Consider the following 12,293-nt stretch of genomic DNA (forward strand, 5'->3'; position numbering starts at 1 on the left):
TTTTGGACTTTTGAATATGTTCACTGTGCTACCGTCGGGGTGAGCGCAGCCAGTGTAAACTTATACATTGGTAGATTTATCCATACTGGCAGGTAGAATAAGAAAATTCCGAAGTTATCCGAACGTGTTAGTACTTTAAAGCATTTTACTACATATGATCCGTTTATTCATTGAACGCGGGAAATATAACGTAGTGGATGTAAACAATGTATTGTGATATATTTTTTCTTTCAATCACCATAGTCATCGGAAGTCTTGACAAAGTAGGCAAATGTCATAGTCTGTGTAAAAACTTTGTTTGAATGGATCAAGATCAAGATCAGGATGGGACGAAGAAAATTTTCCTATTAGTATGCCAACTTTCATTCCTTATTTTGCTTAATTTTCTCTTATACACGTGTTACCATTAGAGCTCGTTGCGCTAGCTATAATCCAAAATTTATCTTACTAAGTGAGGATTACATTCATCTACCTGGACAATTGATGTTTTTGCAGGTGACGGTGTATCCAGAGGCGCCTACACAGTCTTTACCGCCGTGGGCCGGATCAGGTTTCGTACACGTTCTGTGCCTGGTCATCTTTCCGAATCCACACGTCACAGAGCAATCACTGTACGGCGTCCAGTCTGTCCAGCCTCCGTCCACTGTAAAGAAGGAAACTCTCGGAGTTTTCTACAGTTCGTTAATTTAAACGTCCGCCATGTAAACAGTAAATTACAATGCGCTTTTTCTTATTGAAAACAGGCAAGATGCAAATGAAATATTTAATACAAGATTTGATTTTTATATATTCTTAATGGTAGGCCTGTTACTATTAGCACTGTTATTGATACTACATGTAATTCACATCATTAAATTTAATCTTTGGATCAATGACCATGCTCAGCTGATTTTTAATACAAAGTAAAAATACGACAATAAAAATGAAGAAAAAACTTTGCTGAAGAAATGCTTTAAAGGTGATGAAAGTATATGAAGTTTGAATTGATGTATTAAAGCACATATTTGTTCGAAATTGAAGTGAACAGGGCCATTTGATGCAGAACGTGAATATACATTTAATAGTCCGTTGTGTATTTTAAACCAGACAGATGGAATGTTGGGGTTGAATTTGAGGGACTATAGACGGTAGCCCAGCGCTCTTGCTTAGTTAGTCAGTCAATATCTAATGTATAATAGGAAGGGAGATAATGCAATGGACCACGCCGGCATTCGAACCAGGACCCCCTGCATCTCTAGTCAGGCCTCCATTAACTGTGTTTACTTGGCCACTGACTATAGAACTTCCTTGACCATCACGAATGACGATCATTTCAATTAATTTGAAAATTAGAATAAATGATATGTACATTAAGTAGTGATGCATGTTATGAGTGTTCTTTGCTGTGACATTTAAAAAATAAATTTTAGTTTTGAAAATACATGACCGACAGTTTACACTAATAAACTCCATGAAGTGCGTTACGAAAAGTACGTTGGTGTGAAGCGTTGCAGTTCATACCCTCGTGTATTTTCAAATATGAAATGTTTATATTTACATTTTACTTTCATTTCTGTCAGAGTTCCCAGTCGTTGAAATAGTTTGACAACTTGATCAAAATTCAAAATTACATTGTTCACGGTATCATTTCAATTGGCAAAGACATCAAAGGTAAAATCATTGGAAATGTAAATATTTCTGAGTGCTTCTCGCTCTGACACGTGTCTGTGACTATACATTACCGGAACATTGCTGTGTATTACAGTAACGGCCATCCAGAGCCGATCCAGCACAGTCTTTCCCGCCATATTTTGGCGCCGGATTGGAACACGCTCTTGATCTGGTCTGTTTTCCCGTCCCGCAGTTCTTGGAACACTTGGTCCATGCTCCCCAAGATCCCCAGTTCCCGTGCACTGTCGATAAGTAAACACAAATACATCATTGTCACGTGATATACCAGTATATACAACCATAATCTATGTTTTCAATTTCTTTTATTAATTGAGTGATAATCAAACAACATTTTTCGAAATCATTACAATATTCGACGACCGCTTGCTACTTCTTACCGCTTTCGGTGATTTTACATTCCAGTATATGTTTGTTTGATAATTATCCCTGTTAGAGAAATGTAATTATATATCACTACATGGATCTAGTGCACATACCTGGACAATCCTGCACGTTGCAGTAACGCCCGTCCGTGTCCACTCCCGCGCAATCCTTCCCGCCATTCTTTGCTGCTGGGTTGTTACACAGTCGTTTACGGGTCTGTTTGCCAGTACCACAGGGGCGGGAGCAAGACACCCAGGCCCCCCACTTACCCCAGCTACCGTTCACTGAGAAAAAATAAGACTGATTGATTGTATATTGTTTAACGTCCCTCTCGAGAATATTTCACTCATATGGATTATGGAGACAACACCATTGCTTGTGAAGGGCTGCAAAATTTAAGCCTATGCTCGGCGCTTATGGCCTTTGAGCAGGGAAGGATCTTTATCGTGGAACACTTGCTGTGACACGGGGCCTCGGTTTTTGCGGTCTCATCCGAAGGAACGCCCCATTTAGTCACCTCTTATGGCAAGCAAGGGGGTAATGAGGACCTATTCTAACCCGGATTCCCGAGGGAAGAGAAGAAATAAGAGAAATTGTGGTCGTATTCAGCATAGTAAAAATATATAATAAGGTTTTTATCATTGGTATGGTGTTTATCTAAATGCTTTAGTACTAGTGTTAGCTTTCCATATATAGTTTTTATTTTGAATTATTGTTTGTTTTCGATATGAGATTAAAAATAGGCACATGTCACAATAGATATAGTATATTGATCATTAATAAGTTTGCGGGATTGTTTTGGTTTTATGGGGTTGAATGTCGTTTTGAGAAGTTTTTACTCACCACTGTCGAGGGAAGTATCGCGAATGCTAACCTTTCCTTAACAAACTGAGGCATTTAGTATGTAGTGAATATTCAATATCGCGATATCGATTACTTCCGCTTTTAAAATCTCAAACATTACTTCTTATGCCGAGCTCTTTCCAATGAAGCAATTGCTACTTAGTTAAACTTAAGCCTGTCGCAACCTTGAATCCAACTTAGACGACCAGCTGAGTTCATCTACAGCGGAGGGCGGCAAATGTAATGACAGAGTAAAGAAATCACTTACTGGAAAATAAAATTTCTGCAGGAAACTTTCTTAATGCAATTAATGATTGTACAGAAAATTATAAATTCTACAAGAAATTATGGCTTGCTCGAGGAAATTTAAATTGTCTACCAGAGAATTTTTTTTAGACTTTTTACATAAAATCCTTCACGAAATTATTTCCTTTAGAAAAATTACTTTCCCCATCAGATTATTTTTCAAAGTTGATCATCTGACCAAGATGTGACAAACGTTGTTTTGAAGTCTAATCCATCAGATAACACCGGTTTTTCTCAAGACTTCAGTCGTTGGTGAATGCTAAATTTGTATTGGCATACATACATATAAGAGTTATGGGATTGATCACTGTTCGTTATCCGTACCTTTCATTGGTATCCTTCCTCGAAATATTTGACTTCATTAGAGGGTTAAACAGCGCCATTATCACACACATGCATAGTTCTTTTAAAAGTTTCAATAAATTTCATGTCTATTTCAAGATTTTTGAACAAAGTTGTTCTGACGATTATTTCTAAAGTTTTATGTTTTGATTTATTTACCAGGACAGCCTTTTGAATTGCAGGTCTGGTTCTCAATGTAGGATCCCACACATTTTTTCCCACCGTCTTTTGGTGCAGGACTGTTGCACAATCTTCCTCGGGTTCGAGTTCCTCCTCCGCAGACCTTCGAACATGGTGACCATACAGACCATGTGCTGAAGCCACCATCAACTAAAATATGATCGACCTTATGAAAATGTATAGTATTAACTATTCATCAGTCGTTCAAGTGAATCACCGAACCATATAAGAACTAACTACAACCACTGTTGTCTATCGTGTACAGGTCGATGCTATAAATAGTAAATAGACAAAGCTCTGTAGAAACAGCACAACATCACTGTGCTAGTAATTCTTTCCTCAAGTGAAGACAAACCCGTTCAATAGAAATAGCACCATAAGTAAAATACACCACACTGCTTTATCTATTTTTCATTTCCGACATGATCACCGGATGAGAAATCGTCTAGGTATGTATTATCATATGCACATACTCTACTGTTTCATATTATCTGATGTCACAAACCTGGGCAATTGATATTTTTGCAGGCGACGGTGAATCCAGAAGTTCCAGGGCAATCTTTACCACCATTAGAAGGCGCCGGGTTGTTACAATATCTACGTCTGGTCATTTTACCGTAACCACAGGTCACGGAGCATGCGCTATAGGAGCTCCAACTGCTCCATCCGCCGTTTACTGTAAACAATGAGGCATCATAATCAACTCATGTGTCGTAGATACACTGATGTTCAAAGAAAAGTTTAAACGTTTTAAAAATATTGATGAATTCCACTTTAGAATACTGGACTAGACTTTAAATGATGATGATGATTCTGTCATCATATATATATATATATATATATATATATATATATATATATATATATATATCTCACCAGAGCAGTACTTTGTAGGAATACAGGATGCAGTTATTTTAGAGCTACCGGAACAGGAAGTGCCGCCATATTTTGGTGCGGGATTACTACACGTTCTGGTTCGGGTTCTGATTCCTTTGCTGGAGGAGCTAGTTTTACATACTACAGAACAACTCGACCAAGACGACCAGGCGGCCCAGTTACCATTTACTACAATGACACAAGAACTCAGTCAACATATATAGTGACTTGTTGTAAATGTTTATAACTCACTTAGGCTTTTGACTCTTTAAACAGAGTACGTGAAAATGCCGACGAAAGAGTAATTGGTAATAAATTTACCAATTTACAAAGTAGCATTAAATACACAGCGATAAAAAATACGACATGGACTCAATATGGAAACTATAAGATTTTAAGCTTCAAATATTTGTCCTCAGGGGCCATTTTACAAACACAAACAGGATCAAAGTATAGACCAATCATTTACACTGCTGTTAAAGCATTTGGAAATCAACGAATAGCTGTATAGAACATTTAAAAAGTGAGGAAGTTACAAGAACTCAAAATGTAACGTACGTGGTAACGGTTTGGCACAATCTTCATTGACTTTACCATCGCCATCGTCATCTGGAAATAAAACAAACAGGATATTTAGATTAGAAGTAAAATAGTATCTCTCTATATTTGTTTTAGCATGATATTTATAGATATATAGATTAGTCATATCCTGGGATTTTTGAATCGTCGGGGTAGATTGATTGATTGATTGTATCTTGCTTAACGTCTCGCGCGAGAATTTTTCACTCATATGGAGACGTCACCAATACCGGTGAAGGGCTTCAAATTTAGACCATACTCGCCTCTTACAGCCATTGAGTAGTGAAGGTTCTTTAACGTGCCACACCTACTGTGACACGAGACATCCGTTTTTAAGGTCATCTCCGAGGACCCGTGACATTCACACCTGATGCCGAGCGTTTGGCGATGGAACTGTCACTACCTGTTTTAACGACTAGGGTCTGTCGCGACCGGGATTCGAACCCCGGCCTTCCGCATATGGGGCAAACACTCTAACCTCTAGGCCACCGCGGCGGAAGGCCGGGGTAAAATGGTATTGTTTGACAAAACATGAGATACAAAGAAATCTAGATTAGTCTTAGGATGACATTCATGGCTATACAGGATAACCATATTGTGATCTACTGGATATCTAGGATGTCTAGAATAGATATAACATGGAATGTATGAGTATCTATATTTGACATAGCATGAGATTCATAGATACTTAAATTATCGCAAACAATTTGAAATATGGAAAAAGCAAAGTGCTGCTTTATCAAAAAATCCTTTTAAAGTTAAGATTCATCCTACCATCCAAAGACTAGATTGCATGTTTTTGAAATTCTTGTAAATAGACCATTTAAATTCCGTACAAATAATATATCAAATACTAAAGAAGAAGGATACCTTTAGCTTACTGCTGTTGTACAAGGAGATATGACGCCCTTATCTCCCTTACATCGTAACAAACAGTGGTTTTATCAATATTCGTCGAATACACGAACTAAATTTTCGTGAATTTCTGTTAAGACATTGATTTTATATTGTTTAACGTCCCTATCGAGAATTTCTCACTCATATGGAAACGTCCAATGTTAAGATAATCCACGAAATCAAATATTCATTAAAATGCGTTGCTTCTATTATGATGTATACTAAAGAATCTTGTTCCATAAATAAATACCGCGAAAATGGATGCTCTAGAATATAAATAAACCCCAAGTAATACGATTACAACAAAACTGGATCACAGAGGTTCAAAAGTGTATAGAAAGCAAGGGGATGAAGACGGACACTAGTCACAGTGTTGAACATATTGTAACACATGCATACTAACACATTATAGCTAAATTTCTGATTTCTATCTTGGTTCCACGTGAGTTGTTGAATGTAACGTGAATGTAATTGCACTCTGACCTTTGTTCTTGTTTTCTGTTGTGCAGATTTCCTCGTCAATCTTGCCATCACAATCGTTGTCAATACCGTCTCCATCTACAGACTTAGTAGGCTTGCATGGCTGTGGACAACAAAGTAGAGACGTCAAAACATTCCAAACCAATACATACGTCTAGGTGATAGATTCGCACATATTGGCTATCAGCAATTCGTTTTATTTGTATAATCTAATTCCCTTGTAATTCTGCAAATCTGCATAATTTTAATTTTCGAAATCATTCTGCATGATTTAGGAATTTCTTTAGACAGATACCTTTATCGTAAATTAGAATATACGAACTGCATGTTGACAAGGAAACTTACAGCGTTGACTTTTCCCATCCTCATCCCCGTGGTAAATCCGTACGTCTCGTATCTAGCCTGTCCGTACAGGTATCCCCCAAAGACCGAAATAGGGGACGTGTGCATCACGGTATGTGATCCCTGAGACACAGAGATGTACCCGCCCACGAGATCCGTGCCCGAGATTTTATTGTATTTGGTGGATGTCGGAAAAGGTTTTCCGTCGAAACGAAGTCCCTTCATATCTGAACTTTTGACGATGAACATGAAATAGTTATTGTAGGAACCGAGGGAATATTTTGGTGTAGCGAAAGTATAATCAGCGCCATATTGCTCAATAGGAGGGATAATCATCATAGCTGGATCTGACAGCTCTGTCGACGTCTGCTGGGATTGAACAAACTGAATGACTAGGATAGGTTTTGTCGCCTTGATATAACAATAAGCGGTGGAAGGAATCTTTTTCTGGACCGCCTGACCTGCTGTTAGAGTGAAAGACGATCGGTAGCCACCGGAAATAGTGACCTTTGTGCCGCTCTCACTTCCGACGAACTTGAAGTAGTCCCCAACGGTCCGTTTTGGGATTGGAACTGTGGCAAATTCCTTACCCCAGGTGTTGACCGGTGTCATCTGTTCAACAAGGTGATCAGAAGAGGTACCGGTACCGATGTTTGTTTTACGATTTCCAGAGAACACGGCCACTGGTTTGTTTGCCATCACCCTTGTGCCGGTGAAATCACCCTTGTCTGTAGTCAGCTGCCATGTGCTGTATTTATCTAGCTTCTCTTTAATTGTATTTCCCTTGTAGTATTTTTTGCTTCCATATGACACATATTTAGACCCAAGACTGCTACCGAGTTGCACACTTACCGACGTTCCATCGTGTGCACCGACCACGAGGAGCTCTGATTTGTAGGTGGGCGGGTACCAGGAAACTACATAATAATCATTAGAAATGACATCAGTGGGCAAGGCGACAAAGCCATCACAGGAGTAGAGCTCTTTATTGATTCCGTACACCACCACTTCGTCTGTGGCTCTGATTAAGATGCCCTTGGTCTGTTTAGCCGAACCAGACATTCGGATGTTCTGGTCAAGGAAAAGCTGTTTGACCTGTCCCTTCGATATGGTAAAGCTAGACCGGATGTATGGCTTCGTGGATTTCGGTGACTGTACACTAACACTGACACGTTTGTTAGAACTCGTGGTGATAAACAGCTCCACCTTCATGTTTAGATTGATGTTCTCCATGAATCCAAGGATAAACTCCGTACCTCTGTTGTCGGGTGCTCCTAATACAGTAAAGTATCAAGTTACTGTGCTTGCAAATTAATTCTGAAATTGCTGTTATTCAAGTTAAAAATATAGGTTTTAAAGAACTTACATTTTGCAATGACTCAAAGTGATATTGAACGGTGATACGCTGAAAGCAATAATTTAATTAACAGTGGAATTTTCAGATTCCTTACCTTGAAGTGGTACTGTCACTGAAAAATAAAAAAAAGTTCTGTTTATTGAAATTATTTTAAATTTAAACAATTCTTCGAATCGCATCTGATTAAATAATATGTGTTTGATAAGACTGATTATCGTATATGATAAAGATAATGTAATGACTATATTACCTAGATTCTCTGGTGTTTTTATGGCAACTGGAAAACAATCACAAATTCTAATCAGTTTGGAACACATTAAGGTTTTGAACTACATTGATACATTCGACTTTTATTGATTTACATTGTAGTTCTCACAAAAACCTTTACTCAATTTGTTTTTCATTCACTTTCTGTAATATGTTGATTAGATATATCACTCGAAATAAGAGACACCGCAGAGTCTTCCACATCTGCTTCATATTTGGATATTTGTTGAACAAAGACATTTTAAGACAAACGGAATGATTTTAGCCTCTCTATCGTCAACTTGCCATATTTCTGTAGCAATGTTCCAGGATCACCTGCATATGGTTTTCATTTAACTGATACGATACGCGAAAGTACGTTCTATGTACGATCAAGTTTGAAATCGAAGGAGGTTACTAAAATGATTTGATATTACAGGGGTTTCAACAGCCTTGTTTGAAGTCAACATTTCGCAAATTCTATGGGCGTTATAATGATCTAATTCAAAAAATAAAACCATTAATTAGTCTGAATTCTGCTTGTTTCACATGATTCTACATTTGGTGTTTCCGGGAGTCCATGCTTGCCCACCTCTTAATTTTGTATTCTTTACAGTATTTATGAAATTGATCACTGTGCGTTATCTTCACCTTTTCATTCATGTGACAATACAATAAAAATAACCCAATGCCATGTTTATTTATATTTCATTGAGCTTTCTAACGTTTTTAAAATAAATAATATGTCTTTATCTCATTTAAGGAATGAACATCACTTTTGAGCTGTTCATGGTCAGTATGAACGGATTTGGATTTGAGGCAAATTCTGTGAATCGCGCTAGCGATTCACAGAGAATTTGCTTCAAATCCAAATCCGTTCATATTGACCATGAACAGCTCAAAAATGATGTTCATTTCTTATATTTATATTCATTTACTAAAACACCGTTTGTTTACATTGCTTCTATTTTGTTGCATGCAAGGTGAATATAACGAACAGTAATCTCAAACTTCTAAGGGTTTGTTCACCGGCATGGTTCTATTGGACTTGCAGAAAGCATTCGACACAGTTGATCATCAAATTTTAAGCGAGAAATTATCTACTCTAGGAGTTGAATCTATTTCTTGGTTCCAATCATATTTAACACAGAGAAAACAAATTGTTAACATTAAAGGAGTTAATTCAGAAGTTTGTGATGTCACCTGCAGGGTCCCTCAGGGAAGCTTACTAGGGCCACTTTTATTTCTTATTTATGTAAATGACATGAAAATTAGTATTGATGCAGATTGTAAGGTTTTATTATATGCAGACGACTCGGCCATTCTCTATTCACATAAAGACCCTAAAGTAATTTCAAATAAATTGTCTTCTGTTATGAAGTCGTGCCATGACTGGCTAGTTGATAACAAATTGTCCCTTCATTTGGGCAAAACAGAGAGTATAATTTTTGGACCCAAGAGTAAATTATCCCAAGCAGCTGAAGATTTTTGTGTTAAATGTAACAATCACACTATTGGTGCTCAAAACTGTATAAAATATTTAGGTATTTTTATAGATAATAAACTAAGTGGAGAAAGCATTGTTAACTCCATAGTTAGAAAGGTGAATCAAAGATTGAAATTTTTACACAGAAATAGAGGTTGTCTTTCTTTATCATCACGAAAATCCTTGTGTACAGCTTAACTTTAATGTCATTTAGATTATGCATGTGCCAGCTGGTTTGAGGGTCTCACAAAACAAAATGATTTGTTTTATCTTAAATCTTAATCCAAGACATAATTTGTCATTCAGAGAATTTTGATGCTTTGAAATTTTTGAATATTTCTCATAGGGTTAAGCAGCTCAGACTCAATCACATGCATAACATATTTCATGGGAAAGCTCCTCACTATCTAAACAATATGTTCACGAAAAATTCTGGTACATATAGAACACGTTCTAGCGAGTCAAACTTTGTGGTCCCTAAGATTGCTGGGGTAGAGTCCTCTTCGTTCTATTATATAGGAGTTAAAGACTGGAATGCCCTTCCTATTGACATCAAACTTGCCAACAATAAGTTCACCTTTAAAAGAATGGTCAAATTACACCTTCTGGAATAAATGAAAAGACTCGAGGATGATGAATTCTTTTATTACTGAACTTCACTTTTTGTATTTTATATCTAACATGCATAATAATGAGCTATTTTTAATGTTACCTAGTATAATTTTACTATTACATGTACCTAAATGCTATTCATTACACTAGTCAATTAGTCATTGATGCATTGAGATTATTTAACCATGTATATTTTTTACATTTTTTTGTCGATATTTTATAATGGACCCCAATGGAAATAAGCCTGTTGGCTTTTTTGGGTTATCCAAGATAAAAGGCAGTATTTAATTTTGTTTTTTAAGTGAACCTAGTGCTGGGACAATTTTAAAGTCCAATCTGTGATTGTAAATGCAAAATGTGATGTTATTGATAGAAAGTGTTATTTTATGTGATATTATGTCATGTCAGTTGTTATTCTTTGTCTAACGTGCCTTTATCTGAATAAACATAATAATAATAATAATAATGATCAATGTCATAATTACTATAAGCAATACAAAATAGATAGTTGAGCAAACACGGACCCCTGGACACACCAGAACGAACTCCTAGCCTCTGTCACAGTAGTTATTGTGACGTACGTCAACACAGACATGACGTCACATTTAATCTCACCCTGCCTTTTATCAACATTGCAAGGTGCACTGTATTTTGGAGGTAGGAGACCGCAGGATTGGAATGATAATCCGCGTAAGTTTACAATCTTAATCCAAAGCTGTGACTTGCGAGATCTTTGTAACAGATGTTCTATTTTTTCAAACCATTACGCTCTCTCGGTCGCGTGCTTTAAACTAGTTCATAATCCGTTCATAGTCAATGTGAACGGATTGTGTCGTGCGCTGAAATTGGTTGGTTCATAGAGGAAAATGTGATTTGCAATATAAATATACTTGAATGAACTTTATTTCTATTAAGGTGAATACAATGATGATCACGATACCTGGGCACGCCTGTGTGTTACAATATCGCCCGTCCACAGACACACCACTGCAAGTTTTCCCGCCATTACTGGGTTTGGGATTGGAACATGACCTTAACCTTGTCTGTTTGCCGGTTCCGCATGACTCAGAACAAGATGTCCAAGAGCCCCAAGATGTCCATGCACCATTTACTGGAAAGGAAATCACGATTGTACTAAGAATGTAAAGAATATATGATATTCTGAGAATATCAGGAACGAAACGATGTACTGAGAATGTAGGAACATGATGCATTGATAATATAAGGGAGGAAACATCATCAATAAATTTGACTTCCTTACAGCAGGTGCCTATTGTGCATTTATTATATCTGTATGTTAATATGTATCCCCACTGGCCGATATCCATACGGAAATACATGAGACATGTTAAGTCATTTTTTTTTTTAGACATCCATGTAAGAGGAAGGGCACTTAAATTTCTTCAGTGGGCCTTTTTACGGTCTTTCGGCCGTGTTCGGTAATTAGGAAAGGTGACTTTAATTTACCTTATAAAATGACGTAAACTGAAGTGGTATGGGCATATCACACACTCCTCAGAGCTTTTCAAAAAAGTCCTTCAGGGCATTGCACAGAGAGGGAGAAAGAAGAGCAGACAGAAAAAACGATGGAAAGATAATATCCGGGAGTGGATGGGTTTGGAATTGTGCGACACCGTGAGGAGGGCAGAGGAAAGCGAGGAATGACAAATGCTAATTGTCAGATGGTGTGGTGTCCCAACGGCCCCCGGTACC

General features: G+C 37.4%; 1 protein-coding gene across 1 annotated transcript in view; it reads right to left on the reverse strand.

Moving 5' to 3' along the window:
* The window catches only part of LOC125660351 (SCO-spondin-like), a 51,199-nt gene that overhangs the window by 29,701 nt on the left and 9,205 nt on the right, over positions 1 to 12,293 (reverse strand). The window contains exons 8-18 of the mRNA XM_056150716.1: positions 8,487 to 8,513; positions 8,331 to 8,348; positions 6,883 to 8,159; positions 6,541 to 6,640; positions 5,140 to 5,190; positions 4,582 to 4,770; positions 4,322 to 4,381; positions 3,685 to 3,795; positions 2,148 to 2,318; positions 1,722 to 1,892; positions 473 to 643 (exon numbers count right to left, since the gene is read on the reverse strand). Coding sequence (XP_056006691.1) covers positions 473 to 643; positions 1,722 to 1,892; positions 2,148 to 2,318; positions 3,685 to 3,795; positions 4,322 to 4,381; positions 4,582 to 4,770; positions 5,140 to 5,190; positions 6,541 to 6,640; positions 6,883 to 8,159; positions 8,331 to 8,348; positions 8,487 to 8,513 — 2,346 coding nt within the window. The remainder of the gene's footprint in view (positions 1 to 472; positions 644 to 1,721; positions 1,893 to 2,147; positions 2,319 to 3,684; positions 3,796 to 4,321; positions 4,382 to 4,581; positions 4,771 to 5,139; positions 5,191 to 6,540; positions 6,641 to 6,882; positions 8,160 to 8,330; positions 8,349 to 8,486; positions 8,514 to 12,293) is intronic.

The sequence above is a fragment of the Ostrea edulis genome, chromosome 9 (genome assembly GCF_947568905.1).
Source record: "Ostrea edulis chromosome 9, xbOstEdul1.1, whole genome shotgun sequence".
In the NCBI taxonomy this organism is placed as follows: domain Eukaryota; kingdom Metazoa; phylum Mollusca; class Bivalvia; order Ostreida; family Ostreidae; genus Ostrea; species Ostrea edulis.